General features: G+C 43.1%; 1 protein-coding gene across 1 annotated transcript in view; it reads left to right on the forward strand.

The window, feature by feature from the left end:
* Positions 1-18,845, forward strand: part of dnah10 (dynein axonemal heavy chain 10) — a 61,090-nt gene that overhangs the window by 1,742 nt on the left and 40,503 nt on the right. The window contains exons 2-24 of the mRNA XM_014170678.2: positions 9,275-9,379; positions 9,542-9,678; positions 9,895-10,003; positions 10,143-10,258; positions 10,476-10,698; positions 10,927-11,084; positions 11,245-11,475; positions 11,604-11,794; positions 11,989-12,187; positions 12,394-12,588; positions 12,712-12,882; positions 13,125-13,301; positions 13,494-13,667; positions 13,848-14,014; positions 14,122-14,273; positions 14,395-14,559; positions 14,689-14,896; positions 15,049-15,205; positions 15,302-15,781; positions 17,871-18,029; positions 18,171-18,287; positions 18,400-18,502; positions 18,613-18,791. Coding sequence (XP_014026153.2) covers positions 9,275-9,379; positions 9,542-9,678; positions 9,895-10,003; positions 10,143-10,258; positions 10,476-10,698; positions 10,927-11,084; positions 11,245-11,475; positions 11,604-11,794; positions 11,989-12,187; positions 12,394-12,588; positions 12,712-12,882; positions 13,125-13,301; positions 13,494-13,667; positions 13,848-14,014; positions 14,122-14,273; positions 14,395-14,559; positions 14,689-14,896; positions 15,049-15,205; positions 15,302-15,781; positions 17,871-18,029; positions 18,171-18,287; positions 18,400-18,502; positions 18,613-18,791 — 4,073 coding nt within the window. The remainder of the gene's footprint in view (positions 1-9,274; positions 9,380-9,541; positions 9,679-9,894; positions 10,004-10,142; positions 10,259-10,475; positions 10,699-10,926; positions 11,085-11,244; positions 11,476-11,603; positions 11,795-11,988; positions 12,188-12,393; positions 12,589-12,711; positions 12,883-13,124; positions 13,302-13,493; positions 13,668-13,847; positions 14,015-14,121; positions 14,274-14,394; positions 14,560-14,688; positions 14,897-15,048; positions 15,206-15,301; positions 15,782-17,870; positions 18,030-18,170; positions 18,288-18,399; positions 18,503-18,612; positions 18,792-18,845) is intronic.

Below are 18,845 nucleotides of genomic sequence, written 5' to 3' on the forward strand. Positions count from 1 at the left end.
CCTGAGCCAGTCTTACAGCTGGGGGCTGAATCAGTGCCTCTCTGGTTCTCACCTGGTTAGTCTTATTCATCCCACACTTCCAGTAAGGCCTGGTCTCTTGCTTAGCGACAGTGGCTGTTGGGACAGGTTCCTTGGCCACAGTGGGTGTTGGGACAGGTTCCTGGGCCACACTGGGTGTTGGGACTGGTTCCTGGGAGGGAGTTTGATATGTTTCCTGGTCGTCTCTGGTCCTCTGGTGGTGCGGTAGTTTATGTCGATGTGTGTCAAATACACTATATACACAAAAGTATGGACACCGCTTCAAATTAGTGCGTTAGACTATTTTAGACACAATGTGTATAAAATCGAGCAAAAAGCCATGAAATCTCCATAGACAAACATTGGCAGTAGAATGACAGCTCAGTGACTTTCAACATGGCACTGTCATAGGATGCCACCTTTCCAACAAGTCAGTTCGTCAAATTTCTGCCCTGCCAGAGCTGCCCCGGTCAACTATAAGTGCTGTTATTATGAAGTGGAAACATCTAGGAGCAACAACAACTCAGCTGGGAAGACTGGCGAATGCTGAAGCTTGTAGCACGTAAAAATCGTATGTCCTCGGTTGCAACATTCACTACTGTCGTGACTATCATTCATTTGATTACTGTTATTTATCGAATCAACTATGTTTAATTGTTACCCGATTAAATTAATCATGTAACAATTAACTAATTGTGAATTTGGGGCACCACGGAAAAAGTTGTATAACCTGTTAGGGCTAGGGGGCAGTATTTACACGGCCGGATAAAAAACGTACCCGATTTAATCTGGTTATTACTACTGCCCAGAAACTAGAATATGCATATAATTATTGGCTTTAGATAGAAAACACCCTAAAGTTTCTAAAACTGTTTGAATGGTGTCTGTGAGTATAACAGAACTCATATGGCAGGCAAAAACCTGAGAAGATTCCTTACAGGAAGTGGCCTGTCTGACAAGTTCTTGTTCTTCTTGACTCTCTTTATTGAAAACTGAGGATCTTTGCTGTAACGTGACACTTCCTACGGCTCCCATAGGCTCTCAGAACCCGGGAAAAAGCTGAATGATGTAATTCCAGCCCCTGGCTGAAAAACATTAGCGCCTTTGGTAAGTGGTTTATCAGAGGACAATGAGACTGAGGCGCGTGCACGAGGCGACCCCATGTTTTTATTTTCTCTCTCTTTGTACTAAAACACAGATTCCCGGTCGGAATATTATCGCTTTTTTACGAGAAAAATGGCATAAAAATTGATTTTAAAACAGAGGTTGACATGCTTCGAAGTACGGTAATGGAATATTTAGATTTTTTTTGTCACAAAACGCGTCGGGCGCGTCACCCTTCTTTACCCTTTCGGATAGTGTCTTGAACGCACGAACAAAACGCCGCTATTTGGATATAACTATGGATTATTTTGAACCAAACCAACATTTGTTATTGAAGTAGAAGTCCTGGGAGTGCATTCTGACGAAGAACAGCAAAGGTAATAACATTTTTCTTATAGTAAATCTGCTTTTGGTGAGGGCTAAACTTGGAGGGTGTCTAAATAGCTAGCCCTGTGATGCCGGGCTATCTACTTAGAATATTGCAAAATGTGCTTTCACCGAAAAGCTATTTTAAAATCGGACATAGCGAGTGCATAGAGGAGTTCTGTATCTATAATTCTTAAAATAATTGTTATGTTTTTTGTGAACGTTTATCGTGAGTAATTTAGTAAATTCACCGGAAGTTTGCGGGGGGTATGCTAGTTCTGAACGTCACATGCTAATGTAAAAAGCTGGTTTTTGATATAAATATGAACTTGATTGAACAAAACATGCATGTATTGTATAACATAATGTCCTAAGATTGTCATCTGATGAAGATCATCAAAGGTTAGTGCTGCATTTAGCTGTGGTTTGGGTTTATGTGACATTATATGCTAGCTTGAAAAATGGGTGTCTGATTATTTCTGGCTGGGTACTCTGCTGACATAATCTAATGTTTTGTTTTCGTTGTAAAGCCTTTTTGAAATCGGACAGTGTGGTTAGATTAACGAGATTCTTGTCTTTAAAATGGTGTAACATAATCATATGTTTGAGAAATTGAAGTAATAGCATTTCTAAGGTATTTGAATAACGCGCCACGGGATTCCACTGGCTGTTACGTAGGTGGGACGAAATCGTCCCACTGGCCCTAGAGAAGTTAACGAGTTACCATCTCCCGAATTAAACTCGAAGATATATATATATATCTTCGAGTTTAATTCGGGAGATGGTAACTCGTTAACTTCTCTAGGGCCAGTGGGACGATTTCGTCCCACCTACGTAACAGCCAGTGGAATATATATATATATATATATCTTCGAGTTTAATTCGGGAGATGGTAATATATATATATATATAAATTATTTATCGATAACAGTCACTTATTAATCATTACCTCATATCAGTCTCATTCTGAACGTCGCATAATCCTTGGATCCGCAAGAACCCCAGCCTTTCTGAATATTTAGTACTACACAAATTGATATAATTTATTTACTAACTAACTAAATAACACAGAATACACATACACACTTACATGAGATAAAAGTCCCTAGTGGACTGACAAGATATGACGGCTTGTTACACATATGGAGAGGGAGGGGTAGGTAAAGAGAGGAGAGACAAAGGGAGATAACACTTGGATACATTTGGAACCTACGCTCAAAGGAATAGTAATACTTTGCACATGAACCACCGCTCATTCGGATAAGAAATGCTATGTATATATTTACTCGTAGATGTCTTTCTCTGTCGTATCTCTGTTGAAACCAATCGATCCGTCTATGGGGAGTGGCTCGATGTAAGGCTCTTGTTGTCCACCAGAGGTCAGAAAGTGCTTATTTGTAGAGCTTCTCTGGTAGTGAAGTGTTAGAACAGATACTTCAGATTTACTAACGGTTGTCTGAGATGGGAGTCTCTCCTTACTTTCTCAGGTAGATAGTCAAGTTCTAGATCCCTTTACATGCACAGCTGCAGACTGTCAAATGTTCTGGTCTAGTCTTTATCTTCTTCACTCGTGTTGAGAGTTTCAGAGTTTCTAACCATTTCAACGTATAGCCATCGCTCCACGCTTTCTGGTCTAGTCTTTAACCATTCGTAACATCCGGCAAACACCGTCTATCTGCTGGGTCTCCTAGGTGAGGTTATCTTCTCATCAAGTGTTGAGGTTGAGAGCTTCAGCATTTCTAACCATTTCAACGTGTGGACCACGGTCTCACGTCTTTTGGTCTCACCATTTTCAGCCGTGTAGCCACTGCTCCACGCTGTCTGGTCTGATATGTTAATTCTTAGTCTTAGAGAGTCCTTTCTTTTAAGCACTCTGGTCGGAAAGGCAGTTTCATCACACTGACACGCTCTTCTGACCTCATTAGGGGCGTGGCTTAGTTAATGTGCAACAGACATGAAAAATCATTATCTCATTAGAAGACTAAAATCACATTTCTATCTTTTCAAAAATACTCTCATACTTAATCATATATTTTATACAACATTTAGATGTAAACTTGACAGATAGAATGTATTTCCTTCCTAAGTTACAGTATTTAAATTATACAGTTTTTAATGGCATCACAAAATGAAAAGCAATATGACAGGATTATTCTTAAGATCCCCACGGACCATTCTTAACATTCCTATCTTATAAATATTGCTCTCATTTTCACTTTCTGGACAAAAACATTTTGGCGGCAAAAGTCTCTCTCTACACAAAGCACATTTCTCTCCAATACTGCAGGAAAGACCCTTTTGCAGCATACAATTTATGACCGGGTGTTAAGGTGTCAAAACCGGCCAAACTCTCTCCTCTCCTGTGGGAGAGAGGGGGGTCTAGCTATCTGTCAGCCATTTGCCAAGCTGATCTGGCACCTTTGATCCTCACCCAGGAGAGTCATGACACTACCGAGTTCCAAATTGCATCCGGAAGCAACGTCAGCACAAGAACTGTTAGTCAGCGCTTCATGAAATGGGTTTCCATGGCCGAGTAGCTGCACACAAGCCTAAGATCACCATGCACAATGCCAAGCGTCTGCTGGAGTGGTGTAAAGCTCACCGCCATTGGACTCAGGAACAGTTGAAACGCGTTCTCAGGAGTGATGAATTACGCTTCACCATCTGACAGTCCAACGGACGAATCTGGGTTTGGTGGATGCTACCTGCCTGAATGCATAGTGCCAACTGTAAAGTTTGGTGGAGGAGGAATAATCGTCTGGGGCTGTTTTTCATGGTTTGGGCTAGGCCCCTTAGTCCCAGTGAACTGAAATCTTAATGCTACATCATACAATGACATTCTAGACGATTCTGTGCTTCCAACTTTGTGGCACCAGTTTGGGAAAGACCCTTTCCTGTTTATGCATGACAATTCCCCTGTGCACATAGCGAGGTCCATACAGAAATGGTTTGTCGAGATTGCTGTGGAAGAACTTGACTGGCCTGCACAGAGCCCTGGCCTCAACCTCATCGAACACCTTTGCGATGAATTGGAATGCAGACTGTGAGCCAGGCCTAATCGTCTAACGTCAGTGCCAGACCTCATTAATGCTCTTGTGGCTGAATGGAAGCAAGTCCCACAGCAATGTTCCAACATCTAGTGGAAAGCCTTCCCAGAAGGGTGGAGGCTGTTATAGCAGCGAATGGGGGAACAACCCCATATTAATGCCCATGATTTTGTAATGAGATGTTTGACGAGCAGGTGTCCACATACTTTTGGCCATGTAGTGTATGTAAGTTGAAAACATTGTATGGATAGGAATCCCGCTAGCGGGACTACTTCTGGTAAAACTGTAGTGCGCGCAATTCAAATAAATAATCATAAATATTATGGATTTTAAACATTTATGTGCATATAAGTGTCTTATATCAGCTGAAAGCTTAAATTATTGTTAATCTAACTGCACTGTCCGATTTACAGTAGCTTTTACAGCGAAAACTTTCCATGCGATTGTTTGAGGACGGCGCCCCACATCAAAATATTTTTCCACCGGCACAGGTTTCATACATTCACAAATAACGATTAAATATTAACTTAAATATTAACTGAAAATCTTCCTCTGATTTGTCATCCAAAGGGTCCCAGCTATAACATGTAATGTCGTTTTGTTAGATAAATTCCTTCTTTATATCCCAAAAGGTCCGTTTAGCTGGCACCATCGATTTGAGTAATCCACTCTTTCAACATGCAGAGAAAGGAATCCGAAAATCTACCCCTAAACTTTGTTTCAACAAGTCAAAATATGTTTCTATTTACTCCTCAGATACCCTAAAATGTAATCGAACTATCATATTTCTTACGGAAATAAGTGTGTTCAATATGAAACCGATTTTAGCAGGTGTGTTATGTCTTCATTGCGCCGCAAACACAAATTTCCCTAGACTATGTCCTTCTGCTAAAACTGATATTTCTTATTCGTTTTTGAAGTTACAAGCCTGAAACCTTGAACATAGACTGCTGACATCCTGTTGAAGCCATAGGAATTGCATCCAGGGAGCAAAAAAAAAAAAGTTGGTTGGTTTTTCTTTGGTTTTCTCCTTCCATATCTATTGTGTGATATTCTCCTACATTATTTTAACATTTCTCCAAACTTCAAAGTGTTTTCTTTCAAATGGTACCAGTTATATGCATATCCTGGCTTCAGGGCCTGAGCTACAGGCAGTTTACTTTGGGCACGTCATTCAGACAGGGAGTGGAGAAAATAGGGGCCTAGCCCTAAGAAGTTTTAAAAGCACTGTTTGTGTGTGTGTGTGTGTGTGTGTGTGTGTGTGTGTGTAACCAGTTGAACAGCATTTTTTAGTTAAGATGCCCAAATACTAATTTATAGTTGAATGAACATATGAGACAAGTTGATCAAACACTTCATTTTAAGTTGACTGAATTTTTGCTTAAGTTTGGGCCAACAATGTTTTGGGGTTCAGGCAACACTAAGCCTGAAAAGTTGCGTAAAGTAAAAAAAGGCTGTGGAAGTGACTTAATAATAATAATAAAATAGAAACAACTACTTGTTTTTTTTACAGTGTGTGTGCAGTGCTCACCCAGCAAATACTTTTGTATGACACTTTGTAGGGTACTGTATGAAACTTTTATGCAACTGATGTATGCGTGCATTCGTGCATGTAAACAAAAGATGGCCTCAACCTCTACACCATTATGAGTAGGTTAGTTCTGTGGCTGTATTCACAAAGCATCTCAGAATTGGAGTGCTGATCTGTTGGGTTGTCGTCCTGTTGCATCACCTAACTTCTGTTGAGCTTCAATTGGCGGACAGATAGCCTTAAATTCTCCTGCAAAATGTCTTGATAAACTTGGGAATTAATTTTTCCGTTGATGATAGCAAGCTGTCCAGGCCCTGAGGCAGCAAATCAGCCCCAAATCATGATGCTCCCTCCGCCATACTTTACAGTTGGGATGAGGTTTTGATGTTGGTGTGCTGTGCCTTTTTTTCTCCACACATAGTGTTGTGTGTTCCTTGCAAACAACTGAATTTTAGTTTAATCTGTCCACAGAATATTTTGCCAGAAGCGCTGTGGAACATCCAGGTGCTCTTTTGCGAACTTCAGACGTGCAGCAAGGTTTTTTTTGGACAGCAGTGTCTTCTTCTGTGGTGTCCTCCCATGAACACCATTCTTGTTTAGTGTTTTACGTATTGTAGACTCGTCGACAGAGATGTTAGCATCTTCCAGAGATTTCTGTAAGTCTATAGCTGACACTCTAGGATTCTTCTTAACCTCATTGAGCATTCTGCGCTGTGCTCTTGCAGTCATCTTTGCAGGACAGGGAGAGTAGCAACAGTGCTGAAATTTTCAAATGTATTTTTAGAGATACTTTTGTAACCCTTTCCAGCTTTATGCAAGGCAACAATTCTTAATCTGAGTTCTCTTTTATTCGAGGCATGGTTCACATCAGGTAATGCTTCTGTGAATAACAAACAAAAATTTTGTGAGTTTTTTTATGGGTCAGGGCAGCTCTAACCAAAATCTCCAATCTCGTCTCATTGATTCGACTCCAAGTTAGTTGACTCCTGACTCCAATTAGCTTTTGGAGAAGTCATTAGCCTAGAGGTTCACATACTTTTTCCATTTAAATGATGTATTCAATATAGACAAGAAAAATGCAATAATGTGTGTGTTATTAGTTTAAGCACACTGAGTTTGTCTATTGTTGTGACTTAGATGAAGATCAGATCAAATTTTATGTAAAATTTATGCAGAACTCCAGGTAATTCCAAATGGTTCACATACTTTTTTTTCCACTGTATGTCTGTTTGAAGTGTATGCAAATAGATTATACAAGTGGTTCGGCATTTTTAATACATGCAAGCTTCTTAAAAAGACTAGAAGAGAAGTAGTATATTTCTCCTCAACAGTGAAAACTATCATGTGTGTTGTTGATGTTAGTTCTGTGTGTGCAGTTAAGGGCAAGGCGGGCTGCTTTGTTTTGAGCCAGCTGCAGCTTTGCTAGGTTTTTCTTTGCTTCACCTGACCATATTACCAGACAGTAATCAAGATGGGACAAGATCAAAGCCTGAACAACTAGTACAGTTGATCTTTGTGTCATAAACGCAGAATAGCTTTTTATAACAGACATACCTCTCCCCATCTTCACAACAACTTTGTCAATATGACTTGACCATGGTAACTGACCATCCAGTGTTACTCCTAGGAGTTCAGCTTCTGTTTTTATGCACAAATCCAGTTGAAGTTTAGGTCTAAGAGAATGCTTTGAACCAAATACAATGCTTTTGGTTTTAGATGTATTTAAGTCCAGTTTATTGTTAATTACCCTTCTGACACTGACTGTAACACCTTGCTAAGAGTCTCAGTGCGCTCACCGGCTGTAGGTGCTGATGTGTAGTGTGCAATCATCAGCATACATAGTCATTTTAGCTTCTTGTAAGACAAGTGGCAAATCATTTGTAAAAATACAGAAGCGTAACGGCCCAAGGCAACTGCCCTGAGGGATACCAAACGGTACATATCTGATGTTAGAGAAGCTTCCATTGAATATTACTCTCTGAGTTATATTGGATAAGTAACTCTCCAACCATGTGATAGCAGGTGATGTAAAGCCATAACAAGTTCGTTTTTTCAAAAACAAATTATGATCAATAACATCAGAGGCTGCACTGAAATCTAACAATACAGCTCCAACTACCATCTTATTATCCATTTATTTTAGCCAATCATTTGAGTTAGTGCAGTACAAATCGAGTGCCCTTCCCTATATGCATGCTGAAAGTCAGTAGTTAACTTGTTCTTAAAAAAGAGCATTGTATTTGTTCAAACACAATTCTCTCTGTCAGTTTACTAAGAACAGGCAGCAAACTGATTGGGCAGCTGTTAGATCCAGCAAAGGGTGCTTAACTATATTTAGGTAGTGCAATTACTTTAGCTTCCTTCCACGCCTGTGGACGCACACTCTCCTTTAGGCTTTGGTTAAAGACATGGCAAATACGGTGTGGCAGATTTCAAGTCTTTGGTAGGATACACTCTTCTGTTCGCCTACTAACTAATTGACATCTCCACTGCCACTTATCGGTTTCCGGGTCACTGAGGAGAGAGGTTAGAAGATGGACTTTAAAAAAAATATATATATTTTTTAATTATATTATTTACCCCCTTTTTCTCCCCAATTTCGTGGTATCCAATTGGTAGTAGTTACTTTCTTGTCTCATCGCTGCAACTCCCGTACGGACTCGGGAGAGGCGATGGTCGAGAGCCATGCGTCCTCCGAAACACAACCCAACCAAGCCGCACTGCTTCTTGACACAACGCACATCCAACCCAGAAGCCAGCCGCACCAATGTTTCGGAGTGACCTGGTCAGCGTGCACTGCGCCCGGCCCGCCACAGGAGTCGCTAGTGCGCGATGAGACAAGGATATCCCTGCAGAGGCCAAACCCTCCCTAACCCGGACGACACTGGGCCAATTGTGCGCCGCCCCATGGGCCTCCCGGTCGCAGCCAACTGCGGCAGAGCCTGGGCTCCAACCCAGAATCTCTGAGAAGATGGACTTTTGCCCAAATGAGAAAAGGCCTGTGATACTTCTGCTAGCAAAGCAGACCCAGGTAGCCTAGCTAGCTACGTTAGCTACGTTTGCTAACCAACAACAGAGGTTTCTGATTTAAACCTAGCTACATGACCAAGAGTGACTGTGACAGCAAACAATGTTTTCAGTTGTTCAGCTGGTAATTACTATTATGTGTAACATTAAAATACTTTCTACCTCTGTTTTCTGAATGAAGAACCCTCGGAACTACCTGAGAATGAGGATGAAGGCAGTCTGGCAGAGTCATCCAAACCCTCCTGTGACACACCTGCTTCTGAGAGAGACAAGTCCCCTGGAGATAGTCAGTACTACTAGTGTAGTATCTGCTTAGATACAATGTGACTGGTTGTGGTGTAGTGGTACACATAATACATACAGTAGACCTATCCTATGTCCTCCTATTATTGGATACAAACTTTTACTGTCATTGCATATGTTGACACTTGTTTCTGTATGGCCACAGAAAATAAAAAGGGGAGAGATTCAGAGTCCTCACGTATGTCAGAAGCCCCAAAGACAGAGTCTACACACCCTGCAGATGACTCCCAGGCCCACGAAACTGAGGGCACCTCTGACTCAGAAGATGAGCCTCCCCTCACTGTAAGATTTACCCTCTGTGTGGGACTACAGCCTCCCTTTCAAACATGATTCAAGGTGTTATAAAATAAATAGCACTTAATAGTAGTCCATTGTTTTTGATGTCCAGGCTATAACAAGAATCTGGAATCTGGTCAATAATATGATCTGTGTATTGGACATGAAGTGAAGGTCATATTAGTTGATTGAAATCTGTCTGATTTTGTGTTCTTGTCACAGAGGATTGAGATTCGAGTCGTGTACCACATGGAGCTTCATGTAGCAGTAAATCATGTCCCAGAGAGGTTCATGAAATCCAACATCCTCTACTTTCTCAGGAACACTAAAGGTGGGTGAGAGAAGGGAACCAAAAGAAGACCGGTCTACTCATGGTGTTATTATTCGTGTGTCCCTAATTTGTCACAGAGAAAGCATTCAAGACAACCCTTTTTAATGTTTCATTTGTATATTTTTTCTTCTGTTTTTAGAAACCATCATTGAGCCCATTGACGTGAACGAGGCCAACAATCTGATGCCCAAACTGTTGGAGATTGGCATGCTGAATGGACACTCCCTACTGATGCTGAAGGACATGCTCAACCATGTGTGTAATAGACAAGGGATTCATACTCTACTTGAGACAAAATCTTCAAACTTGATGAACAAGTTAGATAGGATATTCATGTTTATGACTCATGTAGAATATGCACTCTTCTTTGCAAGTGGCCCATTAAAGCTCACTGCGTTCTGTTCTTAGTTGTTTCAGATGAGCCCTTTAAGTCTCAAGCAATCGTTACCCTACTGTTTCTTGGTGATTCCAGGTGTACATTCCAATGCTGTCTGTCAACCAGCTGAAGCTGACTGATGGAGGCTACCAGCAGGGGGCAGCTGCCTCCCAGGATAAGGAGGAAACTGGTGATGGGAAGGGGGACAAGGATGAGAGGCCTGTGGAGTCTCGTGGGGTACTTATGATTCGTGATGAGTTACTTAACAGCACTCACAAGTTCCTGGGTCACATCGACAGGACTCTCCAGCAGTTGGAAGGTGTGTGTGTGTCTGTTTATATATCATACCATCAAATAGTTCCTCCTCCCAGACAGGACCCAACCATCAACAGGGTCAGGAATTAGTTCAGCAGCTACCATGCTCTCTGTAAGCATGGTGTGTGTGAATGCATGCGTCATGTAACAAGTGCGCCGTTTTCTCTGGTGTTTTAAACTGTATCTGAAGGTTTACGTGGTAAATGATAATGCCGTGGCCTCTCCATTTCAGGTGAGATTAAGCTGCACATCCCTGAGTTGGACCTGGAGCCAGAGGTGGAAACGCTGCTGGCCACTCCAGAGGTGGTGGAAAACCTGGAGCAGTGTGTGATGAACTGGCAGACTCAGATCACCATTGTCATTGAGGAGCAGCAGAAGAAGAAACCACAGGTGAGAGACAGGGAATAGGCTACTGGGCCCATACATTTGATGTATGCAGACCTTTTATGATTCAAAATGAAAATAAATGAGTATAATTGTTGTTTTTTTTTAAGTAAAAATGTCTGGTTACTACTATTTCTCGTTGTTTTACACTCATTCCTATTCCCAGGTGCCAGGTCCCATGGCAGAGATAGATTTCTGGCGGGAGCGAACAGCCATTCTGAGTGCTCTGAGTGAGCAGCTCAAACTGCCTGTGGTGAAGAAGATCCTGGAGGTGATGACCAAAGCTGACCCGGTCACTGTCCAGAACCTGGACCTGACCGTGACCGAGCTCAGTAAGCTCCACGTGGAGTCTGTGGAGAATGTACGCTTCCTCAGCACACTGGAGAGACACTTCAAGGTGGGCTCATAGTCCTGAGGAAGAGACCCTGTTCTCCCCAAACCTCACATTATGGCAGAAACATTCTATGTTTCAAATTGTAAGCTCTTCTCCATGCCCCAACTTATCATTTTTCTTGTGTATTCCAGAACCTGGCCACGGGGGCAGACTTTGGTGTGATCCTGGATACCATCCCTCTGATGATGAACGGCCTGCGCATGGTGTGGATAATCTCCAGCCACTACAACAAGGACGAACGCATGGTGCCCCTCATGGAGCGCATTGCCTGGGAGCTGTCTGAGCGTGTGGCTCGCGTCGTCAATGTCCGCATGCTCTTCAAGTGAGTTGACCCTGCCCTCTTACCTCTTTTCATGACTTCAACTGTAACTCCACACTTAGTTTTGGAATCCTAACTGTAATCCATAACCCTAAAAGTGTTTATACAAAAGTAATGTTTTCTCATCCTCTCTTTACAATGACATGTACTGTATGTCGCTGTCTTGGCTTGATTCTTATATTCTTTGTAATGGACAGAGACAAGAGGGAGGTAGCGAAGGCCAAAGCTCAGGATGGAAAGCAGGTGCTGGACCAGTGGAAGGCTTGTTACTTTGAGGTGCGGGCCAGGATTGAAACATCAGGTAGAGACCCACGCTGGGAGTTTGACCGCAAAAAGCTGTTTGAGAAGACCGACTATATGACCTCCATCTGCCAGGACCTGTACAACATCCTGCAGGTCAGTTCAACCTGCCTGAGTGACAAACACCTCAACATCCTCTCAATCTAACCTTAAACAGACCGATCACATGCATATCCTTTATTGATTCAATGACTAACCCACACCCTGTTTTCCAATGCGTTCTACGAATGCTCAACAATTTATGAAAACCAATTGTAAGGCATTCACTTCTGGCTAAACACAATAGGAACATACTTTTGCAGATCTTGGAGGAGTTCTATAACATCTTTGGTCCAGAGCTGAAGGCAGTGACGGGGGATCCTAAGCGTATTGACGATGTGCTGCGCTGGGTAGACAGCCTGGTGGTGCCCATCGAGGAGCTCAGCTTCGACCCCTTCAACATCCGCAAGATGGGCAGTTGGAAGATGGTCATGCAGGACTTCAAGGACAAGGTTCAGGTGGGAGCAGCAGGACATCCTGGTAGACATTTTGGAATCCACATTCATTCATTCATTCATTCATTCATTCATTCATTCATTCACCAAGCCAGGTGACTCCTCTCACCTTGTCTGTCTACCCAGGCTATCGAAGGAGAGGCCATCAACTTCATTGACCAGTCCTTCAAGACGCTGCGCTCTGCGTCGGCAGCCTTCGACATGCTTCTGAAGTTCAAACACATCCGCTCCAGAGAGGCCATCAACAACCAGATGATGATGAAGTTCAACGATATCCTGGCCCAATACTGCAAAGAGGTACCTTAGGAAACGGACATCAAAAGAACAGAAAAGAACACAAATGTGTTGATTGGATTGGTCTTGACATAAGCTCCAGGCTCATAATATATAATCGTATATTTTTCATATTATTTGTAGAGTTCAAAAGGTACTCGCACTCAAATCATATAATTTGTATACACAATGTGGCATCTGGATGGAGTCATGGTAATGGTGTGAGCTTTAGGAAAGCTTGGTCACTGTCGTGTGTTGTGGGATAGGTGGACATAATCAACGGGATATTTGTGAAGTGCAAGGACAACCCTCCTCTGAATAAGAACCAACCCCCGGTGGCTGGAGCCATCTACTGGGAGCGTTCTCTCTTCCACCACATCAAACACACCATCATCCGCTTCCTGGAGGTCACAGATATGCTGGAGAGTGAGCCGGGCAAAGCGGTGAGAGCACTGAGCAACTAACTAACTAATCAGAGTAATTGCTCTATGTTGTACATCACATGTATGTCTCCCAAATGGAAAACTATTCCCTGGTCAAAAGTAATGCACTACATAGGGAATAGGGTGCCATTTGGGATAAAAACCTTTGTCTGAAACAGGTTTTTTATAGCCCCATCTTCTTCTCCTCCTTAGGCCAAGGCCAAGTACCTGGAAGTGGGGATCCGTATGAAGGAGTATGAGCAGAAGAAGTATGAGCGCTGGCGTGACGAGACAGAACAAAGCCTGCCCCTGCTGATGAAGAGGACCCTGCTGGTCATGGTCAACAGCTCAGGGGTCGTCACCGGAGAACAGCCCCCTCTAGACATGGTACATAGTAACACACCACTGGGCAGCTGGGCCTAGGATGAAATACACCTTTCCTCACCAGCAAGGCTTTTATGAGCAAGTCTATCCTGTAAACATCCTGTAAAAAGTCCCTTAACGTTGTCTCTTGGGTCATATGTCCCTTATGTTTTCTCATCTCTGCATACTTTCTTTCTTTCTCAGACTGGCCCAGCAACTGAGCGTGACATGGAGAGGGGGGTGCGTTACATGATGAATTTTGCCCCGGAGCTGAAGGAGATCATTTCAGAGACCAAGTACTTGGAACAATTGGGCTACTCTGTGCCTGAGCTGGCCCGTAATGTGGCTCTGCAGGAGGACAAATTCCTCAGGTGATATTTCCACACAACCAACACTGAGTGGCAACAGATGGAAACAGCTAAACCCGTTGGTGTACTCATCACAGTTGTCCTAACCTGCTTTAACACTGTTCTACTAGATATGTGGATGGGTTGAAGAACCTGGTGAACCGCTACCACTCTCTGATGGACTGTCTGAACGATGCAGAGTTCTTCCTACTGGCTGAGCAGATCCAGGAGCTGAGGAGGGTGATGCGCTCAGGATACAAGAGGCTCAACTGGAACGCCCTGGGTACATACTCTCTGCTCTGATATAATGAAATAAAAGTGCATTTGAAGTTTTCATTGTTTTTCGTTCCCCAATGTGAGTACATGTCACAATACTCAGAGGTATCTGTCCTATCTGGTTTAAGGCATCTCTGAGTTCATCAACCGAGGCACCCAGGCTGCGTCTAAGTTTGAGTCGCTCGTCAATCAAATTCAGAAGAATGAGAGGGACATTGATGCCAAGCTGCAGTCCATTGAGACAGCCAACTTATTCAAATTTCCAGCCCCAGACAAATCAGATGACCTTCCAGGTAAACAGAATGTCAATACTATTTAGAATGATATTGGGTAAGCTAAAATATCACATCAAGTGGGAACGAGAGTCTGATAAACTGGCATTTTCGTATTTTAGCCCTCCCTCACTGTAACTGTGGTTTTAGGTGTGAAAGAGTTCTGTGAGCTGATCGAGCGAGAGAGGGCGAAGGATTTGAATCTGTTGAGTAGGAAGTACACAGCCATTGGCCCCCTGCTCACCAAGATGGAGAGTCTGATCATGCAGACCAACAGTGGCAAAGCCAAGCGTATGGGCCAGTACTACACCTACTGGGAACGCAAGGTCTTCGACTCCCTCACCAAGATGGTGCTCAGGTGGGACATTTAGCATACCTCTTTCCAGGTGGCTTTAAGTACAGGCAAATACATATTGTGGTATTGTAAGCTATGGAAAAATTGGTAATGTTTCATGATTTGAGATGAAAGGTGTGAACATAACAGTGCATTATCTCTGTTCTCTCTTGTAGGAACATCCAGACTTTTAACATGGCCATGATGGGCAACACCCCACTTTTCCAAATTGAAACCATCTTATCTGCCCCTGAGATTGTGCTGCACCCCAAAAACAGCGAGGTGTACAAGCTCATCATGCAGTGTGTCAGAGACACTGTAGAGAGCACCAAGGTAGGACAAAACACCCTTCCCCCATACCTGTTTACCAACGTATAAGAAGACTTCCCTGTGTAGTGTATGACTGGTGTGACTCTCTTCCCCCACTAGCGGTTTGTGCGCTGGATGCATGGCACCTGTATAGAGTGTCCTCCTCAGCGTGTTGATGGAGAGGATGAGTCGGTGGTGTTCAGTTTCTACAGCGAGGTGTGTCAGCACCCCCAGGTCAATGAAAGGGCCATGGCCATCTCCCAGAATATCCAACGCCTCCTCAGCGCCGTGGGACGCTACCTCAATCGCTGGAAGCGCTACCGGCCCCTCTGGAAGCTGGACAAGGCCATTGTCATGGAGAAGTTTGCCGCAAAGAGGCCCTCCTATGTCATGTATGACGAGAAGCTGCAGTTCTATGCCCGGGTCAGCGTGGAGGTGGCACTGCAGCCGCTGGTGAAGGATGAGCACATCATGAGGCTGAACCTGGAGCCTCTGGCCCGCACTGTGCAGGAGAACGCCCAGGCCTGGGTCAACTCTTTGGGCAGACTGCTCAACGAGTCAGCCCGAGAGGACCTGTTCAACCTGCGGGATGAGCTACTGGTACTGCATACTTATTATTCAGTCAACGTTCCTATCGGTCCTAGACTATGGCGACATCATCTACTGTATATGAACACAGCTGCCACTTCATTATAGCTGTTAGATGCAGTTTATCATTGCGCACTGCGCTTTTTTACAGCAGACAGTTGTATTACTCATCACTACCAGAAAGTTGGTTGGATCTCTCTTTGATGTCACGTAGGTTGAAACATTGCTATGTTTTCATTTATAAAGCCCTTTTACAAAAACTCCCACTGTACTTAACATCATTACTAAACTTTTGACTTGTGAGTTATCTCAGGGATGGCTAACTGAAAAAAATGTTGGTCTCTACCGAGTTAGGTAAATCAGCTTTTAGTTTGTTCCACAAAAAAGGTGCAAGAAATCTTCAAAATGTTCTTAGATTGGATGGTTTGGTGCCTCTAGGGCAATTCAGAAAGCTGATTGAGGACCTTATTACTGATGAATGTGTTTTTTATGACTTTGATTTTCTTTCTGCTTGCATTTTCTATGGTGCCGTGAAAAAGTATTTGCCCCCTTTCTCTATTTTTTGATTTTTTTTTTATACTGAATGTTAATCGGATCTTTAACTAAAACCTAAAATTAGATAAAGGGAACCTGAGTTTACAAATACCACATTTTCGTGATACTTATTTTATTTATTTAATTAACAAAGTTATGCAACACCCAATTCCCCTGTGTGAAAAGGTAATTTCCCCCTTGGTTGTGCCACCTTTAGCTGCAATGACTGCAACCAGATGCTTCCTGCCTGTAGTTGTTGACCAGTCTCACATTGTGCTGTGGAGGAATTTTGGCCCACTCTTGCATGCAGAACTGCTTTAACTCAGCGACATTTGTTGGTTTTCATGCATGAACTGCTCATTTCAAGTCCTGCCACAACATCCCAATTGGGATTAGGTCTGAACTCTGACTAGGCCATTCCAAAACTTCAAATGTGTTGCTTTTTAACCATTTTCATGTAGACTTGATTGTGTGTTTTGGATCATTGTCTTGCTGCATGACCCAGCTGCGCTTCAGCTCACTGACGGATGGCCTGGAAGCATCTGGATGATCATCAAGACTCTTGGAAGAATGTTCTATGGACAGATGAGTCAAAAGTATAACTTTTTGGACGACATGGGTCCCATTATTCCTGGCGAAAACCAAACACTGCATTCAACAGTAAGAACCTTATACCAACGGTCAAGCGTGGTGGTGGTAGTGTGATGGTTTGAGGATGCTTTGCTGCCTCTGGACCTGGAGAACTTGTCTTAATAGAAGGAACCATGAATTGTGCTCTGTATCAGAGAATTCTACAGGAAAATGTCAGGCCATCTGTCTGTGAGCTGAAGCTGAAGCACAGCTGGGTCATGCAGCAAGACAATGATCCAAAACACACAATCAAGTCCACATGAAAATGTCTAATAAGCAACAACAACAAAAATACGTTTTGGAATGGCCTGGTCAAAGTCCAGACCTAATCCCAATTGAGATGTTGTGGCAGGACTTGAAACGAGCAGTTCCTGCTTGAAAACCAACAAATGTTGCTGAGTTAAGGCAGTTCTGCATGCAAGAGTGGGCCAAAATTCCTCCACAGCAATGTGAGACTGATCAATATCTGCAGGAAGCATTTGGTTGCAGTCATTGCAACTAAAGGTGGCACAACCAGTTATTGAGTGTAAGGGGGCAATTACTTTTTCACACAGGGCAATTGGGAGTTACATAACTTTTAAATAAATAAAGTAAGTATCCATAAAAATAAAAAAAATGTCAACTCAGGTTCCATTTATCTAATATTAGGTTTTGGTTGAAGATCTGATAACATTCAGTATAAAAATGTGAAAAAATAGAGAACATCTGAAAGGGGGCAAATACTTTTTCACAGCACTGTATTTACATTTTGATGTGTATATTTTCTGTAATTAAGGGCTCATCGGTAAAAGAGACCTTGGTCTCAGTATGACGCCCTGATAAAATAAAGGTTAAATAAAAAAGAAATGCATCATACTATGAATTGCTGCTATACTCTTCAACTCTATTCCTTGCTAAGCAACCCCTCATGTTTGTGTATGATTGTATTGTTGAATAGCAACTGTCTGAGAACCTGAAGAGGAGCCCAAACACCCTGGAGGACCTGAAGTTTGTCCTGGGCACCATCTCAGACATCAGGGACATGTCTCTGGCTGTGGAGATGAGGTTCACTGACATCCAGGAGAGATACAGGACACTGGGCATGTACAAAGTAGAGGTAAGGAACATACATTACTCGAGTATCTGTATATTGTCTCTTCGTTATTTGTCTGTTGAGTGTAAGTCCGTATAGTTTTCCCTTTTAAGTTTATTGTGTTGCTGTCCCCTGTTTGAGTGTGGATCCCTGTGTGTGTTGCAGGCCACGGAGGAGGAGCTGCAGTTGTCGGCTAGTATCGGCCGCCTGTGGAGTGATCTGTTTGAAGAATCCAGACTGGTGGACCACAGCCTAGGACGGGTCAAGAAGACCTTCACTGAGGTGAGACAGACGCCACGACGCCTCGACAAACACTAACTTTACCGTCACAGTCTTACCTATATCATTATGATCCCCATCCCAAAATGTACATCCCCTCTCCCCTGTCTCACAGATTACTAAGGAGCAGATTGAGACGTATAAGCAGGAGCTGACCATCTTTGCAGAGAGCTTCAACATGCATGGACCTGGAGCTGTGGGAGACAACCTGGAGAAAGGTAAGTGTTGACCCCCTTCCCATCAGACTGTCCTAACTGCCTCATCACTGCTTACTGGGTGATTTAATATGTCTTTCTACTGGACCTGTCTTTTCCCATTTTCTGTGTAGGAGTGACAGTGATGGGGACCTATGAGACAGAACTAGCCAAAATTGAGGCGGGACGTCAAGAGTTGGCCAATGCAGAGAAGCTCTTTGACCTGCCAATCACCATGTACACAGAGCTGCAAAACGTACAGAAGGAGATGAAGGGCCTGCGACAGATCTACGAGATCTACAAGTCTCAGAAGGTAAGAGTTTGTGGGTTGAGTACAGTGTGTGTTTGTGTAGTAGAAAACTTAATG

Source organism: Salmo salar, chromosome ssa24 (assembly GCF_905237065.1).
Source record: "Salmo salar chromosome ssa24, Ssal_v3.1, whole genome shotgun sequence".
Lineage (NCBI taxonomy): Eukaryota > Metazoa > Chordata > Actinopteri > Salmoniformes > Salmonidae > Salmo > Salmo salar.